The sequence below is a fragment of the Podarcis melisellensis genome, assembly GCF_964234715.1.
Source record: "Podarcis melisellensis genome assembly, chromosome: 12".
Lineage (NCBI taxonomy): Eukaryota > Metazoa > Chordata > Lepidosauria > Squamata > Lacertidae > Podarcis > Podarcis melisellensis.
The window spans coordinates 310105-335868 of record NC_138544.1 but is presented as its reverse complement, the minus strand read 5'-3'; the positions used below and the strand labels follow the sequence as shown (position 1 = coordinate 335868).

The 25764-nt window shown below is 43.2% G+C and overlaps 1 protein-coding gene and 1 long non-coding RNA gene across 7 annotated transcripts in view; one reads left to right on the top strand and one right to left on the bottom strand.

Annotated features, from left to right (window-relative positions):
* LOC309380962 overlaps positions 1–22126 on the top strand; it is a 44058-nt gene extending 21932 nt beyond the window's left edge. For 2 of the 4 annotated variants that reach the window (XR_014173229.1, XR_014173232.1), the window contains 3 exons: positions 3898–3968; positions 5923–6041; positions 21941–22126. This is a non-coding gene — a long non-coding RNA (uncharacterized lncRNA). Of the gene's footprint in view, positions 1–3897; positions 3969–5827; positions 6042–21940 lie in introns of all 4 variants that reach the window. The other 2 variants (XR_014173230.1, XR_014173231.1) reach the window with 2 other exon arrangements.
* The window catches only part of ADCY1 (adenylate cyclase 1), a 184290-nt gene that overhangs the window by 54127 nt on the left and 104399 nt on the right, over positions 1–25764 (bottom strand). For all 3 annotated transcript variants that reach the window (XR_014173165.1, XR_014173166.1, XM_081931018.1), the window contains exons 3-7: positions 22133–22251; positions 15592–15703; positions 9061–9188; positions 7053–7211; positions 6033–6174 (exon numbers count right to left, since the gene is read on the bottom strand). Coding sequence is in view for 1 of the 3 variants with exons in the window: in XM_081931018.1 (XP_081787144.1) it covers positions 6033–6174; positions 7053–7211; positions 9061–9188; positions 15592–15703; positions 22133–22251 (660 nt within the window). In the remaining 2 variants the exon portion in view is untranslated. The remainder of the gene's footprint in view (positions 1–6032; positions 6175–7052; positions 7212–9060; positions 9189–15591; positions 15704–22132; positions 22252–25764) is intronic.

Below are 25764 nucleotides of genomic sequence, written 5' to 3'. Positions count from 1 at the left end.
GACTGATCTAAGGCTCAGTGGAAAAGCAACAGACCAGTAGAATTCAGGCAGCATCCTCCCTTGCCAGCTTCCCAGATACTCCGTTGATGCATCCCAGAGATCTAATGCTGTTAGCCAAGCTGCAAAGGAACATCTGTCGCTTCAATAAATCAGTTGCTGACACAATAATGGAGAGGCTGCTCTTTGCTTTTATGCAGTGATGATAGATGATAGCAGCAGCTCCTCTCTGGGTGGGGTGTGCATTCCTCAGAAATAGGAAGAAGCACATCAGCTCTTTGACCTGTGCACAATTAACAAACATGGGGCTTGGTGATGTCTTCTCATGGTCCATCCTAAGCTATTTCCTTCAGTCCCAACACCATTCAGTCTCTTTGTCTTCCTTCTTTCCATGGGTTTCTTGTGGCTCTCTTATTCTTCAAGTCTCTTCTGCTTCTGTCTTTAATAATGTTTTTTTTCTTATTAATTTTAACATATAAATTATAAAATGTACCACAAAACATATCACTTATACAATCTTTTTGGACTTCCATCAGCACCTCTGATGATCCAGCATTTTCACCACTTCTTATGCATTTCTTAACTTTATATTGCCTTTACATCTCTTAACAAATCATCCTCCCCCTTATCCATTTTTAAAATACTTCTAATAATACTCCTCACAAAACTTCTCTCAAGCCAGGTGTCACCCATCTTGTATTTGTGCCTCTCATTTTTTCTGCCCAAGTGCAATACTTTACATTTCTCCCTGTTAAAATTCATCTTGTTTGTTTTGGCCCAGTTCTCTAATCTGTCAAGGTCATTTTGAAGTGTGATCCTGTCCTCTGGGGTGTTAGCCACCCCTCCCAGTTTGGTGTCATCTGCAAATTTGATCAGGATGCCCTTGAGTCCATCATCCAAGTCATTGATAAAGATGTTGAATAAGACCGGGCCCAAGACAGAACCCTGTGGCACCCCACTAGTCACTCTTCTCCAGGATGAAGAGGAACCATTGATGAGCACCCTTTGGGTTCGGTCAATCAGCCAGTTACAAATCTACTGAGTGGTAGCATAGTCAAGACCACATTTTACCAGCTTCTTTACAAGAATATCATGGGGCACATTGTCAAATGCCTTGCTGAAATCAAGGTAGGCTACATGCACTGCGTTCCCTTCATCTACCAGGGTTGTAATTCTGTCAAAAAACGAGATCAGGTTAGTTTGACATGACTTATTTTTCAGAAATCCATGCTGACTATTGGTGATCACAGCATTCCTTTCTAGGTGCTCACATACTGTTTGCTTAAAGATCTGCTCCAGAATCTTCCCTGGTATTGATGTCAGACTGACTGGGCGGTAATTATTTGGGTCCTCTCTTTTCCCCTTTTTGAAATTAGGGACAACATTTGCCCTCCTCCAGTCTGCCGGGACTTCGCCTGTTCTCCAGGAATTCTCAAAGATGACTGCCAGTGGTTCTGAGATCACATCTGCCAGTTCTTTTAATACTCTTGGATGCAGTTCATCTGGCCCTGGAGACTTGAATACACCTAAACTAGCCAAGTATTCTTGTACTATCTCCTTAGTTATTCTGGGCTGTGTTTCCTCTGCTGAATCATTTCCTCCAAATTCTTCAGGTCAGGCATTGTTTTCTTTATTGGAGAAGACTGAGGCAAATAAGGCATTGAGGAATTCAGCCCTTTCTGTGTCCCCTGTTTGCATTTCACCATCTCACCGGTCATCTCTGCTAGTCACCTTTGTCTGCCATTCTTCCAGAGTAGGTAGTTCTTGCATCTTCCAATACTTTGCCAGAAGAATTCTTGCTGCTGTGGTAGCGTACATAAAAAAGGTCCTGTCCTTCTTTGACACCAATTGGCCAACCATGCCCAGGAGAAAAGCCTCAGGTTTCTTAGGAAAAGTCCATTTAAGGACCTTCTTAATTTCATTATAGATCATTTCCCAGAAGGCTTTAATCTTTGGGCAGGTCCACCAGAGGTGGTAAAAGGTACCTTCAGTCTCATTACATTTCCAACATTTATTATTGGGCAAATGGTATATTTTTGCAAGCTTGACTGGGGTCATGTACCACCTGTGAATCATTTTCATTATGTTCTCTTTTAAGGCATTACATGCCGTGAATTTAACACCGGTGGTCCATAACTGTTCCCAGTCAGCAAACATAATGTCATGACCGATGTCCTGTGCCCACTTAATCATAGCTGATTTCACCGTTTCATCCTGTGTATTCCATTTTAACAGCAAATTGTACATTCTAGACAAGTTCTTAGTATTGGGTTCTAACAGTTCTATTTCTAACTTTGACCTCTCCTTCTGAAATCCTATTTTCCTGTCCTGCTTAAATGTCTCATTTATCTGACGGTAATGTAACCAATCTCGAACTTTGAACTTTAGTCTCTCAAAACTCTGAAGTTTAAACTTCTCACCATCTTGTTCTAGGATTTCACAGTATTTTGGCCATTTAGAATCCATATTAAGTTTTTTCACCGCCTTAGCTTCCATTGGTGACAACCACCTGGGAGTTTTACTTTCCAACAAATCTTTATATCGAATCCAAACATTATATAGTGCTTTCCTAACAATATGGTTTTTGAAACTTTTATACACCTTTGCCTTGTCATACCATAAATATGCATGCCAACCGAAGTTATTATCATACCCTTCCAAATCCAAAATGTCTGTATCTTCAAGAAGCAGCCAATGTTTCAACCAGCAAAAAGCTGCTGATTCATAATAGAATCTTAAGTCTGGCAGGGCAAAGCCCCCTCTATCTTTTGCATCAGTTAAAATCTTAAATTTTATTCTGGGCTTTTTGCCCTGCCAGACAAATTTGGATATGTCTTTCTGCCACTTCTTGAAACAGTCCATCTTGTCTAAGATCTGTAACGTCTGAAACAAAAATAACATTCTAGGCAATACATTCATCTTAATAACAGCAATTCGGCCTAACAAGGAAAGTCTCAGTCTAGACCATATTTCTAAATCTTTCTTAACTTCTGTCCAACACTTTTCATAATTGTCTTTAAATAAATTCACATTCTTAGATGTTAAGTTCACCCCCAGATATTTCACTTTTTTTGTTATTTCCAACCCTGTTTCACTCTGAAATCTCTCTCTTTCTTCCATTGTTAAGTTTTTTTCCAACACTTTCATTTTCTGTTTGTTCAGTTTAAATCCTGCTACTTGACCAAATATCTCAATTAGTTCTAATACTCTTTTGGTACTAGTGTCTGGCTGTTGCAAAGTTAACACTAGGTCATCTGCAAATGCTCTTAACTTGTAATTTTTGACTCCGACCTGAATACCTTTAACCAACTGGTCCTTCTCTCCCTTAATTTTGACCCAAATGCTCTCACTTTGGCTTTGAGGTTCTAAATCTTGGATCTCTTCACAGGTATACACATCCCTGACATATAACGCCACTCCTCCTCCTTTCTTGTCTGGTCTGTTTCTCTGAAATAGATTGTATCCCTCCATTATTACATTCCAATTGTGGGACTTATCCCACCAGGTTTCAGTGATGCCTATTATGTCATATTTAGTTTGCTGTACCAAGAGCTCAAGCTCATCTTGTTTATTTCCCATGCTTTGCGCATTAGTGTACAGACATTGAAGTCCATTAATCATTCCCACATGTCTCTTATTTAAGGATTTTTTCCTCCCACCACTAGGTCTGCGTGCTGTTTGCTCCATTTGGTCACCCAAAGCTACATTATTTGACACACTCTTTGTTGTGGATAAATAATGTAACTTACATAATTCATTACGTACGTTGGATAAGTTACATTGCCATTGTGTTATTCTATCCCATTCATTTTGATGCAAAGGAAATTATGCAAATAAGATGGGGGAATTACTAGATTTATTTCTGTTCCATGGTCAATTTCCTGTTTCCATTTTCTTCAGAATTTTCTGACATCCCTAACCACAATAAGAAGCCTTGGTTCAGAAAGAAAGTACATGTTCAGCATCTCAATGTGAGTATCTGTGAGTTGTTCTATACCATTTCAGGTAGGGGAATCAAATATATCAAATGCATTTTGGGGGCAATTTCTGCTGCTGCTTCAGCAGCCAGAATTTCCTCTAATTCATATTTGAATGTGAGCTGTCTTTGCAAATAGGCTATTCTACAGGGCCTCATCATACAGGCCACAGAACAAACAATCACCCAGCATCCTCCCAGTTTGAAAAACTGCAGTGCTGCACCAAGCATCTAAGCTCAACAACACTGAAAGGCTCTCTTGGGCCCTTGTTATGTTTGCGGAAAGAATTACATTGTGCTGTCTCAGATGGTTTGGGGGAGAAATGCCCTTTGTAAGGCAGCCAGGACATCATCTTAAGGTATATTACCAAGTTGTGCTAGTGCTGGAAGGGCCTGGACTACTGTATTTGATTGAATGTGATGCTGAACCCAGGTTTCCTAACCCTGCAACTCCCTTGGAATGCTAATACAGGGGTGGCATTTGCGTTTGAGAACACACATTCCTCAAATTAAGGTAGCTTTGTCCTCAACCACAGGGGAGCTTTGTGTTCCCCCTCCCACACAGTAGTTTCCTATGAAAAGGCGTAGCTTAGCAGCCAGATAACTGAGAGAGGCTCACATAGCACATACCTGACTGCCATTGGGGGGCTAAGCACATTTCTACCGGGGTGAAACTGGGCTTTATTTCACCTGGGTCAAAGAAACAGTTTGATACCCCCCCCCAACTGCGCGTTTGCACACAGGCTGGGAGCCTCAGTGCTGCCTTCTGTAGGCTTTACCCAGGCCAAAAAACCTAGCTAGCTTCCCCCTACCCCATAGCTACAGCCCTGTTTCTACACATCTGTGTTTACCCCCATCTTTTCTCATCATCAAAGCAGAATTTACACACACCTCTAAAAGTTCTCAAAACCATTAGATAGCTAAAGATATAAAAAACAGCATTGTAAAGCCCTGTTGAAGAGAGAAACATCCAGCTGAAAGACAGGGCTATCCAAGGCAGGCAGTGCTTACAGAAGCATAAAAGGAATCTCCCCACAGGTCCAGCTCTCAGAACACTCATCACCCCAAAGGTCACTTGTCCAAACACAAATATTTATGCCCAAACTTTGCAATACAAACAGCTAGTCCGCCCAGTTCCTTACTTATAAGTAAGCCCATTGTACACAATTGCTGCAGATGAAACATCATTTTAAATGTGATGTTTTATGTTCTCCATCCTTACAAATATCAGAAAAGACTTGAAAAGACACCATGCTCACATGCTGAAATATAAAAACAATGATAATTATAATGATGATGATAATTATAATAGTTTTATTATTTGTAACCCACACATCTGATTGGGTTGCCTCAGCCACTCTTGGTGGCTTCCAAGAGATATAAGAACACAATAAAACATCAAACATTAAAAATTTCCCTATACAGGGCTGCCTTCAGATGTCTTCTAAAAGTTGTATATTTATTTATCTCCTTGACATCTGATGGGAAGGCCCACTGCCTGGTTCCCTGTAACTTCACTTCTCTCAGTTTTTAAAGATATGAAGTCAACATTTAAGGGCACAATGAATGATTTCAGTGTGGTTTGCACAAGAGAACTTTCAGGTAAAGTGTTCTGTAAAATACTAATCTAATAAAAATAGGAAAATGATAGATGAATGTTACTTACTGGCATCATGCTTGTTTTTTATTTATTTCAAGTATTTATATACTGCTTTTCATCAGAAAAGATCACAAAATGGTTCACAAAGAAATCAAACAAATAAAATACAATATATACTCCCACTCACTCAATAATGACACAAATTCCATGCTGTTTTATTTTAGACTGAATACTTTTTTGTTCAAATGTTTCAGTTCTCTAAGTGTCCACAGTGTTCACAGTGAAAGAGATTGACCATCTGACTGACATGGAGTGTTTTAGCTCAGCGTTTCCTGTTCAATTCAAATAGAAGTTCAGCTCATAGATGAAAATTCACACGAATCGTTTATGATGTCACAACACCATAGAAGAATCAGACCACAAAGCCTATGCAGTTAGCAGCCAGAATGAAAGACATACCTTCCTCCGGTGAGATGGCACAATGAAAAAGGTCTCAATATTATGCTTCTTCAAAAAACTGTTCCTTTCATGGCCATAGCCTGGTTCTACCTCGTAGTCCCCATTCAGGCACTCTAAGGTGGTCTTTGTAATATGCACTTTCCTAGAGATTAGGTGGGAGTAGGCAAGAAAAAAGACAGTGCCTTGAAACATCATAGGCTTACTTACTCTGCGGTACGTAAAAGCTTCTGCTAGGTCACAATTTTTTTCTAGCCTATGTGTATACACACACACACACACTGAGCGTGAAAAAGGGGGTTTGCTAAACCCCAATCCAAATCCTCAACTGGTTTGGGTAGGGAAATCTTGGATTTTCCCAAAAAGATTGTCTCATCCAGTTTGGTCCTAGCACCAAACTGATAAATGTTTGCAACGGATGCCCTTTCAACAGAGTTGGTGGCATATTAACACACTGAGAGGCATGGAGTCTTGACATGGTGCTGACAATGGGGCCACCCCTCTGACATTTGCAGATGCCACAGGCTTTTCCTGCAAGAATTCACCACCCTTCACTGGGGCCCTGAATACCCTTCAGCAAAGACGTAGCAAGTGTCACTGGTGCCTGGGGTGCATACCACTGGTGCTGCTGGAGTGACTCCCTGCCACCCAGCAGAGCTGCGCTGCACACCTGCCCAAAGGGCACACCCACACTGCCCTGCCAACTCCACGCTGTTTTGCAAGGCTGCAAGGCTGCGTGAAGAGGATGCAAGGGGCTTGCACCATTCTGGTTCTCTTCACGCAGCCCTGCAGCATCACAAAACAGTGTGGGGCTGGCAGGGCAGCATGAGTGCGCTCCTTGGGAACATGTTTGTTGTGCCCACCAAGGGCCATGGGGAGCAGGGGCACAGTGGAGCAGGGCTGGCAGGGCATTGAGGAGCAAAATTCACCCACCAAAAAAACACCCTCCCAGGGTACCCACCCCTCTGGCCCTCCCCACACGACACCACTGGGTGGGTGGCAGAACTTCAGGCTGAGACTTACCCAGGCAAGCCTCCAGCCTCCATTACATTAGCCAGAGTCACATCATTTGACCAAACATCATACTGCCATTTGCGAAGGCCCAGGACACCACAAAGCACCCTTCCTGTGTGCAGGCCAACCCTCATGTTGAGATCTACTTCAGTGGCTTCAGCTACTGATCTAGAAAACACAGAATCAGAATGCAGTACATTAGAGAACATTTGTGATCATCTTTCCCCTTTCTGTTCCCCACAAGGGTAAAAGCTTCAATGTATGCAATACTATGAGGCCAAAACACCCGACTTATTTTCAATTCCTTGGATGTGGACCACGTAGTAATGAAGATTAAACTTTGTGTTATCTTTTAATCTTTTTAGGATGGCCACAACGTTTCAAGACTTGATTACTGCAATGCACCTAAACAGTTGATAGGGACAGACAACTGTCTGCCCATGTGGTATCAGGTCAGAAACCCGGCTCCATGATAGTACCACCTGAGCCCCTTTATCCCTGCCCAATTGCTGAGATCTTTGAGGGTGTCTCTGTTGGTGGTCCTCCAACTAGAAGCTGTGCATGTAGGGTTGTAGGCCCAGGCGTGGACCTGTCTCTTGATTGGGATCAGACAGACACTCTCCTTGCAGAACTTCAGGTATATGGCAAGGACTTTCTTATTCCAGTGGGCATTTTAAGGTAGTGTTTCATCTGAAGGCAGCCCTGTTTAGGGAAGATTTTAATGTTTGATGTTTTATCTTGTTTTTAATATTCTGTCTAAAATGGTTTATTCATGATTGGTCCAAACACTGTCCTTCCTACAAGGTAGCAGGCAGAAACTTTTGCAATTGCCTCATCAAAGAGACTAACACACCAAAGTCAGAGTCTGACTCCTTGAGTTCTGGTGAAACCTGAACACCCACATGGAGCAGTGGATAGGAAATTGCTCACAATATTAGTCTTCACAGCCTAACAATCAGCGAAAGTCCATACTGCCACATGAGATTCCTGGTCTCCTCTGGCTGGAGGTTGCAGACATCTCTGACCCATAGATCTTCAGATGCACCATGAGATGTTCCCAATGACACAAACATCTCTGGAGAGGACAGAAATGCAGTGTCTCAGAACTGTGCTGCTCCACCTGAGCTCCCAGAAGTGATTGGAGATATTCAATAGACAGTCTCTCAAACCAGATGTGGTCAAGCCACCCACCACCCTCCTAAATTTGATCACTTTGTTATGGGGAGTGGTAAAAGTCTATTCCTCAATGAGGAGTCACATTTGAAGCTCTGACTCCAAGCATTTTTATTCCAAACTGGAAGATGGTTGAAATATATTTTTAAAAATATACAAAATTGTCCAGTAGCACCTTAGAGACCAACTAAGTTTGTTCTTGGCATGAGCAAGGACATTTTTTTTTAATTTTTATATATATTTCTACTGCGTCAGACCAACATGGCTACCTACCTGAATCTGGAAGATAGTTCTTCACATTCCTGTAAATAGGAAAGGATGTAGCATATATGACCCATTTCTTTAAAAGGTTTGGAAGCTCTCCTTCCTCCTTGGATGGGTGTTGTTTCCTCCTTAATCCAGTTAGAATTGGCTTGGGCATGGGTGCTTGTGTGTGTGTTGCTACTGAACATTTTTGAAGCTCCTTTGATCCCTGCTGCTTCTTGGTCTTAGGGTAGGCATGCAGAAACGGCATCTTAGAGAGTGACTACTTTCTTCTGGACCCACATCAATAAATAAGGAGATGCTACTGCAGGGGGAGGCAGGCCAGGAGGAGAGATCATCACTGTCCCAAACTACAGCTCTGCTGTATCAGCTGGTGATTGTGGAGAAGGAACTTTTCATTCACCTCCTGGAGACCCCGAAAAGGACCGTGTGTGTTCTGGTATGCGTGGGAGTGTGGGGTGACCACACTCACCACTGACATGCGACCCCTGGATTGCTTGCTATGAAACAATGTGGGCCTTGGGCCAAAAAAGTTGAGCCACTCCTGCTATGGAAGGATGCAAGCCCGTGAAGAACTTACGTGATGGTGTCAATCATATCCAATCCCATTTCCACACAGCAGTGGGCATGATCTGTTTTGGGCTGGGTCAGTCCTGACACACAGTAGTAACAGTCCCCTAAGATTTTTATCCTTCTGCAATGATTTTCCTAGAGAGAGAGAGAGAGAGAGAGAGAGAGAGAGAGAGAGAGAGAGAGAGAGAGAAGTTTTTATTGTGGCAGTACATGTCTCTACACTTCTGCATAACATGTTCTCTAATACAGTGGTACCTCGGGTTAAGAACTTAATTCGTTCTGGAGGTCTGTTCTTAACCTGAAACTGTTCTTAACCTGAAATTGTTCTTAACCTGAAGCACCACTTTAGCTAATGGGGCCTCCTGCTGCCGCTGTGCTGCCGCCACATGATAATAATAATAATAATAATTTATTATTTGTACCCCGCCCATCTGGTTGGGTTTCCCCAGCCACTCTGGGCAGCTTCCAACAAAGATAAAAGATACACTGAAATGTCACATATTAAAAACTTCCCTAAACAGGGCTGCCTTCAGGTGTCTTCTGAATGTCAGGTAGATGTTTATCGCTTTGACATCTGGTGGGAGGGCGTTCCACAGCGTGGGCGCCACTACCGAGAAGGCCCTCTGCCTGGTTCCCTGTAACTTGGCCTCTCACAGTGAGGGAACCGCCAGAAGGCCCTCGGAGCTGGACCTGTGTCCGGGCAGAACATGATTTCTGTTCTCACCCTGAAGCAAAGTTCCTAACCCGAGGTACTATTTCTGGGTTAGCGGAGTCTGTAAACTGAAGCGTATGTAACCTGAAGCGTATGTAACCCAAGGTACCACTGTACTACTCCCATAGCTGTATCACAACCCCCCCTGATATGTGCAGCCTTTGGCTTAACACATTAGAGCTCAATTACAACTGAAACTATCAGACAGGTTCCACATACGTTTTCATATGCACTGCACAGAACTGCAGTGTCATACGGGTACCGGCACCTGTACATATTCATCCTATGAATTCTAGGATTTATGGTTGCCTTCCCTTTCTCTTCCTCCTTAATTTCCCTTTGGTTGAAATTTAAATTGTGAGCTGTCTGGAACAAAGTATATGTACACAGAAACTTTGGCTGCTGCTCTTTTTGGAGTATGGGGCTATTCCAACACTCCTCTATTTTTCTAGAATTGAGGAGGAATAGCACAAAACCTCTTCCCTTTAGGCTCACTTTGCAAGTATAGCAATGACAATACAATTTTTCTGTATGCAGCAATGTAAAGTCTGGAATAATTGCATTTGCAACAATTTGTTTCTCACTGCAAGTCCACATGTTTTTCAGGGCAGTTCTAATGTCTTTCTCCAACACGGCATACAATAGTCGTGTTTTCTCATTGCTGATACCATGCATTGAACTAAGTAGCATATATTTTTCCAGGCGTGCCTGGAGTTGTTCAGCAACCACTCACTGAATCAATCACCTTGCCCAAGAATGTAAGATTTGAGACTGGGCGATAGTTGGCCATATTGGACACGTCTAAAGATGGTTTTCTAAGAAGCGTTTTGATAACCGCCTCTTTCAGCAGGCCAGGGAAGGCTCCCTTACAGAGAGAAGCATTCACCACCCCACTAAGCCCATTGCCCAGCCCTTCCTGGCTAGCTTCTATAAGCCAGGATGGGCAAGGATCAAGCAGAGAAGTGGTTGGTTTCACTCTTCCAAGCAGCCTGTCCACATCCTCGGAGGTAACAGATTGGAATTGATCCCACGCAACTTGACTAGACAGGATTCTAGCACTCTCCTGCCCCAGCCCTGCTCCCACGGTAGAGTCTACCTTTTACCAAATCTGAGTGAACTTATCTGCAAAAAACTTTGCAAAATCATTGCAGGAGATCATGTGGCCCGTACTGGACCCCAATGGAGCAGGTGGTTCCGCTAAATTGTGAACCACTTGAAAGAGTCTCCTGCTGCTTTTTTCCGTGGATGCAACAAAGGCGGTGAAGAAAATCTTCTTTGCTGTCGCTATCGCCACTTGGTAGACTCGGCATTGAGCTTTAACCGTTGTCCGGTCAGCTTCAGAATGAGTTATCCGCCATTGGCACTCTAGCCGTCTCAGCAATTGTTTCATTGCCCTCAGATCCATGGAAAACCACAGGGTTGTCCAGGCTCCATGTAATCAGAAAGGGAGCTTCAGAGCCAAACAGTCAATAGGTAAAGGTAAAGGTACCCCTGCCCGTACGGGCCAGTCTTGACAGACTCTGGGGTTGTGCGCCCATCTCACTTAAGAGGCCAGGGGCCAGCGCTGTCCGGAGACACTTCCGGGTCACGTGGCCAGCGTGACATCGCTGCTCTGGCGAGCCAGAGCTGCACACGGAAACGCCGTTTACCTTCCCGCTGGTAAGCGGTCCCTATTTATCTACTTGCACCCGGGGGTGCTTTCAAACTGCTAGGTTGGCAGGCGCTGGGACCGAGCAGCGGGAGCGCACCCCGCAGCAGGGATTCGAACCGCCGACCTTTCGATCGGCAAGTCCTAGGTGCTGAGGCTTTAACCCACAGCGCCACCTGTGTCCCAAAACAGTCAATAGCCCTGGTTAACTCCACATTCCAGTGGGCCACCAGGGAATCATCTGGAAGGCCATTAACAAGGGATAAAGTATCCCCTACCACTCTCTGGAAACCATTTGGATCCATTAAGTGGCAGGGGTGGACCATCCGAATCAGTCCCACCTCCCTGCAGAGGAGAACGGTTGCGGAGAAGTCCAGTTTCACCAAGAAGTGATCTGACCATGGCACTTCTTTTGTTTCACTTTTACTTAGTGTCAGATCACCAACATCCATAGAGGTGAACACCAGGTCTAAGGCATGTCTGCAGCTATAAGTCAGGCCAGACTTATTCAGGCATAGCCCCATGTAGGCCATGCTTTCCACAAAGTCCTGAGCAGCCCCTTGTAAGGTCATGTTGGTGTGGATGTTAGAATCCCCTAGGACAACCAAAATAGGTGTCTCCAGGAGAATATCTGCCACAACCTGAATCAGCTTGGCCAGGGAATCCTTGGTGCAGCAGGGAGGTCGGTACACTAAAAGGAATCCTGTACTGCCCCTATTGCCCAGCTTCCAGAACCTGCACTCAGAGAACTGGGTCTTCCCAATAGGACGCCTGGTGCAAACTAATGACTTCCTAAAAATAACTGCAACTCCCCTCCCCGCCCACAAGGCCTGCGTTGCTGTGCATAAGAGAAAACTGGTGGACAAACAGTGGCAAGGACAAGCCCATCTGCTTCATCCAACCAAGTCTCTGTTACACATGCCCAGTCAAGTCCTCTATCCACGATCAATTCATGGATGGCAGTGGTCTTATGAATCCTTGACCTGGCATTGCACAGCATTACCTTCAGGTCATGTGGGTCTCCCTTGCTGATTCCAGTATCCATCTGGTCAAGACCAGACCTGGAGGCAGGGATAGTCCTCAAACAATGGCTAAACCTGCCTCCTCGGTAGTGACATGTTCTGGTCTTAGCATAACTCCTCCTCCTACCCGTGATCACTGAGATCGGTTGTCCCAGTGCATCCCCCCCCCCCCGTGGAACCTGCCCCAGTCATTTTGTTGGCTGGGACCCATTCCCAGGCAGCCTTGACCCCTCCCCTTAAAATCAAATTAAAACCTATACAAAAAAATAAAAATAAAAACCAAAACAGTAAAAGTTACACACATACCAAAATTAAACAAATTCCCAAACCCGACTAAACATCCATCCCACCCCCCACACCCGAGGCCTCCTTGGAGTCTTATAAGCTGTGGTGGTGAGTATGGGGCCTCCCCCAGGCCCAAGGTGGAAAATGGGCTTCAAGGGGGAGCGGTCCTCCCCAAGACTCACTAGCAGAGCAACAGCAGCAACGTCTTCAAATAACAAATGAAATAACTCAGCTCATCTGTGTAGCTTTAATTACTCTCTTGTGGATACAATCTCATGGTTTCAGAGCACATAAAAGGAAAATGAGCATGGTAATGGGGAATTATTCAAATTGTTACAATGGATTGCAAGGAACAAGATTTAAGCAAAACTCTAAAGAGGTACCGTATTTTTCAGTCTATAAGATGCCCCCATGTATAAGACTATTTTGGGGGACTTGTGGCCCCACGTATAAGAAACCCCCTGATTTTTGACATTATTTTTTAGGGGAAAATCCTAGTCTTATACACAGGAAAATACAGTACATGTTCGTAACCTTTAATTTAGCTACTAAGATGAAATTTGCAGGTATGCATGTGTTGAAGGACAAGGTTCACAGGAGTAGGAAGAGAAAAGAATGAGACATTAATCTGATAGGAAGCTGAAGAGACTTGGGGCACAGGTAGTCTTTTCATCACGCCTTCCTATTGAAGGTCGTGGCCCAGGAAGAGAGAGGAAAATAGTTGAGGTATACCACTGGCTGTGAAGGGTTTGGTTTCTTGCAACATAGTCTCCACTTCCTTGAAGAAGGACTTCTGGTGAGAGATGGGCTGCATCTCACAGCGGTTGGCAAGAATGTGTTTGCTAAGAGTCTCATGAACCTAATCAGGAAGAGTTTTATACTAGATCTTGAGGGGGAGGGAGACAACATTACAAGCAACAGAAGAACACCTGGTACTGGGGATAGTAGCTTTACTGATGCACAGTAAACTGAGGTGGTATTCCAGATACATGCTAAAGGGCAAGAAATTACAGGAAGAAAGCAGTTAGAGGGAATGACTCATGGTTTCAGTTTTCTCTAAATGCACAGAGACAAGCAAGACGAATTGGAGCTTTTAGTACAGGATGACAAATATGACCTGGTAGGTATTACTGAAACCTAGTGGGATGAGACTCATGAATGGAATGTAGGAATTGAGGGGTATAACCTGTTCAAAAAGAATAGACCAAACATGAAGAGAGGAGGAGTAGCATTTTATGTACGTAAAGGATGTGTACACTTGTGAAGAAATTTATGACTTTGAGCATGGAAAGCAGATTGAGAGTATATGGGTAAAAATTGTAGGAGAGAGAAACAACAGTGACCTTACTGTGGGTGTCTACTTCTTCCACCTTCTGGGCAATGAAATTGTCAGTGAGGCAATGAATGAATCTGTTGGACCTTACATTTTTGGTAGAGTTTGAGTTCCAACAGATATTGGGGAAGGTGAAGTCTCCCATGACTTCTATTTCTCTCCTTTTTGCATGTTTGGTAATCTGCTCTAAGAAGGCTTCATCCAAATCTTCAGTTTGGCTTGGCAATCTATAGCAGACACCCACTGTTATTCATGCTGTAGAGGGCTGGGAAATCATGCAACTTCTCACAATGTTATTCCAGTACTTTGATGGGGATGATGACACTGGCCAGTAATTGTGCTGCCTGATGACTGGCTCTTGGCTCTACACCTTGCCAAACTCCATGCACTGCAACCAATGCAGAATGAGGTCACTAGAAATCCACTTCAGCCTGCACGATTCATTACTCCCACATACCACACCCCCACTGTGTGCTGAACACACAACAAGGAATTCATAGAATCCTCGTAGAGTTGGAAGGGACCATCATGCGGAGATGAGAAAATCCAGACTTGCTGAAATCCTTGCTTCTACACTACTGTTACAGGAACAGAATGCTTCTCCTTTATCTGGTCACACACACGCAGCTGCACAACATTACAGTACCCCATGAAGTATTTTACCAAGCTTGTCCTGCAGGCATAATATTTCTTTATGTGGAAAACGTGGCTATATTTAGAGAAACATAGATCCTTTGGATGGCCTAACGTGGCAACTACCAGGTTCAGTACTATAGCTGGAAATAATTCATTAAGCAAACAGTCATTAACTGTTAAAGTTAAAAAGTCATATTATCCTTGAAGATGAAATAAACTGAAAAAGTGGACACAAATGGTAGCGTCTTGTGATTTTCATCTTCCATTCATGAGGTGGCGAGTACAGAACTGGCAAATATTACTTCACCCAGTTCCTAACCTTAAACTCTGCCAGGCAGCCTAACTTGCAGGCTCCTAAGACTTGGTGAGGAACGCACCTCAAGAGGCACGCTGGGGCAGCTGCTGGGAGGACAGTCAGATCCGGTTGCCGTATTTCAAAATCAGGACACCCCCAAAGTTGTTTTCTATTTTCATTTTTTTTACAATAATGCCCCCAAACCATGGTTTTTCAATTGACTTGCCTAAGATCCAAGGCAAAATGCCGCCTTTTGGAATTTCCCAACAGATATCAATTCTGCCTTTGAAATCCCATTAATGGCAGCTCTACTCTATCTGAGACTAGTGATGATGAAACGGTTGGTGATGAATTACTCGTAAAATGCCAGCTCTAGTTTCTTTTTCTCACCACTTTCTTACCACTCTGTTGCTGAAATCCAAAACTATAAATGATTTCACAGAAACCTCAGGGATGTGTGGTGATTCATGGGCCTTATTGTGGGAACTAGATTAGCAATCAGTCTATTTCATGCCTTAGATGTGCATAATCTCTGACATACACACAAACCACATTGTTAAAAAAATCAATTCAAAATAATTTTTAAAAGGAAAAAGTACATGCTTACGGTAGCCAATTCATCAAACTTCCCAAAGAGTTCATTCAGAAGCTTCACCAATTCTTGAGCAGTGCATTGCGATGCCAAGCTGGTGAATCCCACAATGTCTGCAAACAATATGCTACAAAGAGAATAAAGGAAATGCAGAGGCATTAGCAGTGTTTATCCCAACATATTTTTGGAAGGATTGCAGGTGAAATGTAAGGCTAAGTAACAATGCAAATCACTTTACTTAATTTGCAGTCTTCAATGACTTTACATGGGGCAGACCCATGCAATGGCCCAGAGCAGCCTCTCCCACCCTGGTGTCCTCCATATGTTTTCACTATTGCTCCCATTATCTCTGTCTGCTGCCTGTGCTGAGTGGGCTGGAGGGAGCTGTCTGAAGTCCAGGAAGGATGACAGGCTGCCTCATGGTGGCAAACCAGTTGGTGCAAATTACTGCTTCATTATGTGTTACATGTAGCATAAACAGTGACAGAGGTCTGTCCTGGTCCTGGGCTGCAGCCTACTTTACTGTCCCTTGGTTAATTCCAAAAACAGAGCCGAACAAGCTTGCCATGCCTCATCTCAGACTAACTAGGAAAGGAGCAGGGCAAGAGGGAAACCACTTGGATCAGGGCCTTCTGGCCATGAGACAAACAGAGTTTTCATTAAGACAGAGGTTATTACGTGGCCATTGCTTATAACTTGGGTGCCAAATCACATTCCCAGTCTTCTAACGACAGCAGCGAAAGGGGGCTTCCCAAACTAGAAGCATACAAATGCCCTCAACTCTCACCAACCTGCTCTCATCTAAAGCGAAAAGGGTTTGCATTAAAAGGATACTTTGAAAATTGGGCTTTAAACTTCAAACTAGTTTACAGTCTGAATGTCGATCCAAATCTGCCTCCTTCAGCATACCCCTCACACACAGTTCTCTGTTTTCGCCTCATAGGCTCCCTCCTCTCCTCCAGGTCTTGTCCTGCCTCTTCCTTGAGGGACAAGTGAGCCACAGCTGTTCAGTTAATGCGCAAGATCTGATCAGATCTCCCTGATCAGAGAGTGTGTCAGCACGAGGCTGTCCTTCCCCCCCCCTGATAAATTTTAATTAGTTTTCAATTACATTCCAATCGGCCTTATTATAACAATGCCAGTTTATAATACAATTATTAATACCAATCATTTAAATACCAAATTATATAATTTATTTAAAGTGGCCCCCAGATGCTAGATTTGATGGCTTTCTGATTCTATTTATTTCTGCGGTCCAAAATCTTATTAGTTTCAATTACATTCTAGTTATATTAATAATCCCTTATACAACAACTGCAGTATTAATAATTTCTATTTGTGTTGACACACAAAATGATTTATGAAACTTCAAGTGAGGGACTCAAACTATATCCTTGTTCTTCCTGTGTGTGGCAATTATTCTGTCCGTGGTGTTTCTTTCTGTCCTTGTAAGATGTTATGTCTTTCTTTCCCCTGTTTGTTACTGCTATTCATCATGCCTTGGGTGGAGATAATATCCCATTGTTGTTCCAGAAGTTTCTCCATCGCTCCGTCCTGTGCTTCGAGAACTTTAACAACAGATGCAAAAGTCGCTCTGCCTTGGTAAATAAACTGTTGTCACTATTTTTTCCCCTCGCCTGGGAAGAAGAGTTGGATATATTGCAGATGACTCAATATAGAACCTTATCAGTTCCTTGGCAGCTCACAGACTCCTTTCATCTTTCCAGGTGGAGATATATGGCCAATTATCCTTCCAATTAAATTAAATTCCAAGTCCTCTTAGCGTTATTCAATTCACTTTGTAGATAATAAAGGATGGTGAAGTGTCAGCTCTATGTTTCCATTGTAAAACTTTTGCAAAATAGAGCTTCCCTCCCTTTCCCCCCTTTTTACACACACAGTTCCTTTTGATGTTATCATCCATATTTTTAATCCAATTTCTTCCATCCTCATTTGTACAAGTATAATTTGAACTAACATTCAGGGGAGGGTTGCCGAATCATAACTGTAGAGAGAAAAACTTTAAACAAACAAACCACAGGCTCCCCGGCCCATCATCCTTTGCACCGAATGAAGTCTTATCTCAAATTCAAACCTTAAAATCCTTGCAGTTGGTTTGTTCCACAGTTTGTGATCTCATCTCTTCTAGCACACACCTGCACTTTAGTCCAATTAAGCTCTAATTAACAGGAGCATTGGAAGGTTTTCGGCAGGCAAAGCGCTTTTGCACTCAGTGCTTCCCTGGCCCCTGCATTCCATGCCAAAGTGAAAGCCAGGTACTGAAATAAACTGCAAGTGAAGCCCGTACCCCATCCCTGGGGGGAAATTTGAAAGGATAATTACCCTCAATCATCCTGGTTTCTCCATCTCCTACTTTCTCCTGCTGTCATGGGGGCTGCCTCCATTAAAGCAGTGCAGAACCAGAAGCCAGCACAAGGCTGTCCTGCAGTGCTGAACATCAGAGCACCTTGCAGCAGGGATAAGTTGCATACCATCCTGAAGGACACTTTGAAATAGAGGAGCCGGACTTGCAGACTAAGGGCCTAAGTACACATTATAATGCAGCTATGTTTAGCACAAGCCAACCACCTCTGTAGGCAAGACCAGGCGGGGATGTCATATGTAGCAACTTCATTTCTTCCTGCCACTTTTACTGTAATCCTTCCTCCAGGCACTTTTACCCCATTGGTGTTCCATACTGATAAATGCTCACCTCATAAACATGAGGCAGGAGGCACATAGGGGGAAATAATGTGAGGGAGATTTCAGGGGGAAAGTGGCAAGCCATATTTTCCACTGCAAATCTCTCACTCACAAGGCTACTTTTTACAGATAGGTAGCCTTGTTGGTCTGCCATAGTCGAAACAAAATAAAAAAATTCCTTCCAGCAGCACCTTAAAGACCAACTAAGTTAGTTCTTGGTATGAGCTTTCGTGTGCATGCACACTTCTTCCTGAAGAAGTGTGCATGCACACGAAAGCTCATACCAAGAACTAACTTAGTTGGTCTTTAAGGTGCTACTGGAAGGAATTTTTTTATTTTGTTTTGACAAGGCTACTTTGTTTGCAGTAAAGAAGCAGCTACTGGGCAAATACTACAGAAATGGTACAGAAGGCTGTGCTGTAACATGCAATTTTAGCCCTTTAGCTGCCTATCGAAAGTTCTCTGGTGCGGGAAAATTAGAGAGAAAACACATTTTAAAATATGCACAGTAAATTCACATTATATATACTTATATAGCATTGGCAAAGAAATCCAGCAGAGAGGTTAATAAAGTTCACCACACACACAATGTGAAAATAATCACATCTTTCTAGTTTTATCCTCTCAACTATCAAGATGTGGTTTTGTGTAATTTATGATTTGCCCATTATTGTAGCCTGCTTAAATTCCAGCTATGCAGCTCTTACATGTTAATGATGAATATTATCATGGACACTGAAGAGAGAAGCAGTTTTCAAAGTTTGGAAAACCATCACATCATGGCCAACCACAATAATTCTTCCAGAGCATCATCTGCATCCTGTTTATGTAAGTTATGCTGTGGGAGAAACCATATGTTGTATGTGATTTCACCTTTACTGCTGCATTTGTTCCTAAGAGAGAAACTTCTGCCACTATTTTGATTTCCTGGGGAAATTGGATGCTCATAATCCAGGAGTCAGGAAAGAGCTCCTTGCATCCTCTCTAACTGAAAAGATGGGTAACTGCCATGCATAAAACAGCTGCAGACTTACTAAAAATATCCTGTATCTCATCCTAAACATTTCCCAGAGGGTAGCTATTGCAGCAAACACAACTCAAGAGTCTTGGGCCACTTAAAGCCTAAAACGCTCATTATGGTGTAAGTTTTCATTGACTAGACTGCTTTATCTAATGCCATCACATGCTATCCCTCAGCTGGCATCTCAAACCAGCTAACTCAGAAGGGAGGAACACTGGCTGCAATGGGACTTACTTTTAAGATTGCCAGCAGTTCTTTACTGGTTTTGCCGCTGTGCTTTAATGGAATCAAAACATGCAGAAATTAAACAAGCGTATCTCAATGCATGACTTTTAACTCCATGCAAGGAAAAGCTCCACCTTCTTTATTTTTGTATGTCAAGCTGACGTTTAAGCCATGGAACATCAACAGCCGAGTGTTGATTCCTGGATGTGGACTAGGTAGGTGCAAGCATGGCTGGTGGAGGCAGGGGCCAGGAACCTTTCCGGGCTCCTGAGGGCAATGGCTGGGCTGCAGAGGGAGGGAGGGAGGGAGGGAAGGAGATAGGGTGGTGATATTGGGTGGCTTTTCAGGACACAAACTGTGAAGACAGCTGGGTAGGTGGCATGTGAAATGCTGGCGAACCATGAAATGCATGGTTCTGGAGGCAGCTGAATTCACTATATATTGCCAGCTCAAAAATTCTGAAATAAAACAGGGTCAATCTAAAGGGTCGATTTTACAGCTAGCCTCTATTATCTGATAAGGTTCCTGTGTATAGTACCAGTAGAATAGGCAGAAATTCAGCAGATAAAAGTTTTACACTGTGTGTTTGCAAACAAGGAAAAGAGATCCAGCTCCTGAATTCATATGTTCCTGGACTTCCCACTGTTGCACCCGGAGTTATTCCTTGCTGCTCTCAAAAAGCCATTACCTCAAGCAGAGAACTGATGATGATCTGGGTTCCTGTGGTGGTGGGGATAGCTGCAAATGGTCCTGTAAACTTGATCAGCCCCAGAATCTATTTGCAATACCAGGACTGAATTCTGGAAGATGTGAAGGGATTGTTTTCAGACTGTTTCTCAGCAGATTCAGAGTGTCTTTTCCTCCCTGTTGAGCAACTTCGGATTAAGGAGCACAGCTTTCAGAGGTCAGATGGACTTCAAGTTCTCTTTAGACTGATGTTTTAAACCAATTCCAAATTTGTTTTATGTGCATATACCGGTACATGTGAAACTCTGATACACATATTCATGATTAGATTGAAATATATAGGCTCCTGTCTATATCTTCTTGGGCAATTATTCTGGTTCCAGTTTTCATGTCAGCTTTTAGCTCCTTGATCTTTCTCTTTTGATATGGTACTCTGAGGCTTCCATGGTCTTTGCAGCTTTACTACTGGGAGCAGAGGTGATTATAAGAATTCTTTCCTGTATTCTTTTTGCATAAAAAATAGATTTAAGTTCAAAGACTTTGAGAACCAAACCATAGAGAGAGTTCACTGTGAGTAAACAAAACAACAGCTGCAAATATTTCTAACTGGGAGCTCTATGCAGCCATAAAGTAAAATTCAGCAGAACAACCTTAGGAAAACAAAAGAAGAAAGAACTCAAATCCTGTGTACAGAATAGATGGGTGGTTTGATACAGAAGTGGTACATATCAGGATCATTACCTATAAACAAGTTAAACAAAGGCTGTTTCAGTTGATTTGTTTTTGCAGAGATAGGAATAATAATAATAATAATAATAATAATAATAATAATAATAATAATATATTATTTATACCCCGCCCATCTGGCTGAGTTTCCCCAGCTACTGTGGGCAGCTCCCAATTGAATGTTAAAAACAATACTGCATTAAATATTAAAAACTTCCCTTAACAGGGCTGCCTTAAGAAGTCTTTTAAAAATAGGAGAGCAAGCGCCACTAGAAGGCCCTCTGTTTGGTTCCCTGTAACCTCACTCCTCACAGTGAGGGAACTGCCAGAAGGCCCTCGGCGCTGGACCTCAGTGTCCGGGCTGAACGATGGGGGTGGAGATGCTCCTTTAGGTTTACAGGACCGAGGCCTGTATAGTGTATATGCCTTTGTATGTGAGCAAAAACGCTACACTGATGATGCTTGGCATGGGGACAGGGTGAGTTTCTATTCCAAATGGCATTTGGGATCCAAAACAGGGCCAGGAATATTGTAGTGGGTTTCTGGGCTACTTCCAGAGATTGTCTGTGAGGCTGGGGCTGCACTAGGGAACTGTGCTGCATGCTCTGCATGCAAAAAGCGAGGTTCATAGCTTTGAAAGAAAACTTACCGTATTTTTTGCCCTATAGGACACACTTTTCCCCCTCCAAAAATGAAGGGGAAATGTGTGTGCATCCTATGGGGTGAATGCAGGCTTTCGCTGAAGCTTGGAGAGCGGTCGGTGCACACCGACCCCTCTCGCTCTCCAGGCTTCAGGAAGCTATCAGCACGCCTGGGGAGCCCGCAGGAGCAGAGCGCCCGTGCTTCAGACAGATATCTGTAGCCTAGGGAGCTCTTGGGGGGGGGGAATAAAATTTTTTTTCTTTATTTTCCCCTCAAAAAACTAGGTGCGTCCTATGGGCCGGTGCGTCCTATAGGGTGAAAAATATGGTATTCCCATAATCCGTTTTTTGACTGATTCAGACCTATTCTGGAGCACTTCAGCTTGTGCCTGTGCCTTCACTCCTCTCCCCTTCAATGAATTAGAAGCAAAGCCAGCAGTCCATCCTTTGAACTGCTACAGTCCCAGAAGAATCAGCTAAGACGACCCTTCACTATATGTGCACGTGAGATGTCTGTAAGACTTTACATTTTGCAAGCTTGCATCAATCCTACCTAACATTGTCATGTCTCTGAATGTAAATTTTATGGAAAATCCTTTCAGGCGGCTTCAGGAAATCTTCCTTCATTTCCATGGCAACATTCCTGGGCAAAAGACTCATCAGAAGTCGCTCCTAAAAGTTAAACAAAAACAAAAGCATAGTTGTCAAAACTGTTATTAAGCTTGAATAGTTCATCTGATCAAATTTGTATGCAGGATAACATCGAAACATAAAATCAAGCTGCAAAGGGTGGGCCTGACGGTGACTCGCCTATTCGAAGTGCCCCCCCCCTCGCACCTCATCAAATTAAATAAGAAAGACATCTATTCAAAGGTGGTGGAAAACAATAAAGCTGTATATCAGAATAACCACCAGTCGACTCACGAACTGGATACCCCTACACACAACTTCTCCTTTAAAGAAAATACCTTAATTAGTCAATTCTGGACATTCCCACCTTTAATACAAGCTGAAATCCTAGAAAGATTAGAAACGCTAAGAAATAAGCTGGCCGGGAAAGATTGATATAAGGAAACCCAGGTGGATGTCCAAAGAAAGAGCAAGAGCCCTCCCAAAACGATCATCTCACAAGAACTCGATTCAGCGGCTTGTCGACCACGTAACCTTCAGATATAAAAGCAGAGATTAATCTACCTGCAATCAAGAAAGTACAACTCACCAAGGAGAACAATGCATCGCTCCCTATAAGGAAAAACATGCCTAAGGAAACCTCACCAGGCTTCTGGTCCGAAATATGATATTTGGAAGAAGCGGAATTAGGCTACAACCAGGTAGAGTACCCCCAGGAGGAGGCCTTGCATAGCAAAGGCCCAGTGTCTACCAATGTGAGCACTCTACATTTACCATCTGACACCATAGAACACCTGGGCAGCTCTCCATGTAAGGATGATAGTCGGCTGCCACGTAGAATGGTAAACTCCAACAGTACCTTGGAAGATAATTGACAAGGAGTGGTTCTTGGTAAAGAGTCAAGGGTGGCCTAGGCATTTTAATATCTACAAGGTTGAGGGCATCCTTAGTAAAGTTAGAGACACTGTAACAGCTGGCTATGGCCTTACTAGTGAAAAGTAGATTCTTCACCCTGCTATTGATTAATGTATATCTTCCCCCCCAAAGAGGCAAGCAGCTGATTAAAAACACCTGGCATGGGCTGGAAACATACATTGATGGTTTGATGACTCAAACCCCTGCAGCTCCAGTGCTAGTGGCTGGTGATCTTAATGCCAGAATTGGCCAGTCTGACGAAGCACTTACCCTTGCTGCCTGCGGAATGGTTCGAAGCCAAACGTATCCGATTAAAAAGAAAAAGCTTCAGGCCCAAAGGGGGGAGTGGCAACACTTATTAGAGGCCTCTCGAAGGAAAGACTCAGCCACTTTTTGGAAAATAGTTGTGAAAAGTTGGCAAGACTCCCCGATTGAAATTGATTATGCTATACCAGTTGGGATTTGGGAGGCTTACTTTTCATCTTTATATACATCAAATCAACATCTGCAGGCCATGCCCCCAGCTTCGAGTGATATTGGCGCTGAATGGCCCCCAGTAGCAACTGAAGAGATCTATAGGCTCATCCAATCCCTTAAACCTGGAAAAGCACCCGGCGTAGACAACATTACACTGGAACTCCTTAAGGCTAATGTTGAATGGTGGGCCCCTGTGCTACCTGCCCTATTTACCAGCATAGATCAATCGGCCACTATCCCTGAGGACTGGGGATTAGCAATCATCATCCCTTTATTCAAGAAAGGGAGCCAATCAGATCCGGCTAATTACAGGCCAATTAGCCTCCCAAGCATCATTAGCAAATTGTACACTGCCCACCTATGCGATAAATTAGTGGACTGGTTGGAACAAAACCACATTCTTTCAGAAGCACAGGCGGGTTTTAGGGCAAATCGGTCAACATTAGACCAGGGCCTTGTTCTCCAACATCTTGCAGAGAAATATACATCAAGAAAAGGAGGTTCCCTATACGTGGCCTTTATAGATTTCAAATCTGCTTTTGATTTAATACCGAGGGACAGGCTTTGGGGAAAGCTAAGTGCCGCAAATATAAACAAACGCCTACTGTATCTCATCCACAGTCTATATGAAAATACACGGATCCGGGTAAGGTGTGACAGACAGGGCCACCTATCCAAGGAAATCCAAATCCATCAGGGGGTTAGGCAAGGGTGTGTCCTTGCGCCTACTTTATTTAACTTCTATATCAACTCACTAGTAGGAAATTTGGAGAAAGAAAATGCCCATCCCCCCAAATTGGCTGGTACGCCTCTCCCGGTCCTTTTATATGCGGATGACACAGTTTTAATTTCTTTTTCTTGTGTTGGATTAAGAAAACTTTTGAGATCCTTTACCAAATACTGTAGCATCGAACAACTAATAATTAACTACAACAAATCCAAAGTTATGGTGTTCTCTAAAAAAAGAAGGAGGCACAAATGGAGAATAGACAATCGCTCAATAGAACAGGTAACAACCTTTAAATACCTGGGTGTAACCTTCCAGGAAAGGGGCTCCTGGCGCTTTCAGATTAATAATACTATTGCAAATGCAGAAAGATCTACCAAAGCGTTAATAAGATTCTTTTACGGGAAAGGGGGCCAACACATACCGGCAGCCTCCCAGGTCTTTGCTGCCAAAATACTATCACAATTGTTATATGGATCCCAGATCTGCAGCTTTAAAAACCTTACTCTCTTAGAGACATTCCAAACTAAGTTTTCCCACTGCCTGCTGGGGATCCCCTCTTGCGTATCCAACATAGCGGTCCGTTTGGAGGTTGGGCAAATTCCTATCAGTACTCGGATATGGATATTGAAGATCCATTATTGGCTAAAGCTTATTTTCTTCCCGGTTGGGCTGGCACCTTTAACCTTATTAGATACCTACCAATCCAGATGGAAGGCTACATTGCTGGAAAAGCTTAAAGGCTTGGGGATCCCACAGCAGACCGATAGCGACAGGCTTCGAGAAAGCTAGGACTACAATTCGCCAGCGTATCTGGGACGTAGAATTACAATGCCATATGAGCGAAATTATCAAACATCCAGAAATAAGGGACCATGGGAGAGGTTTCTCTCCAGCTAATTATCTGTCAGGTCTTCAGGTACCCAAATACAGACGGTCTTTTACCCTCGCCAGATTTAACGTTCTCCCTTCTGCCTTACTTCAGGGCAGATTTGAGGGTAAACCACACACAGCACGGGTCTGCCCTTGTGGCTCGTTGGAAGTTGAAACTGCTTCACATGTACTATCACGTTGTCGTCTTTATGAGGATATATGTCTGACTTTTATTACACCTGTTTTGCAAAAGTCCAGGAAAGAATCGGAATACCATACCATAGTTTAAAACTACTGCTAGAGGACAAGAATCCCAAGACTACATTAAATGTAGCTAAATTGATTGATTGTGTCTGCAAGTGGTATCCCATAATGACCAAACCCCTAAATGTTAATTACAGGGGGCACGCTAATAATTAATTTTAATTTTTTATATTTAAATCCTTGTATTTATATTTAAATTCATATTGTCCCTTGTATTTCTGATATTTTTTTATGATCTATGATATTGTGTGTGTTGACGCTGGTCTGTGACCGTATTAATAAATTCATTCATTCAATCA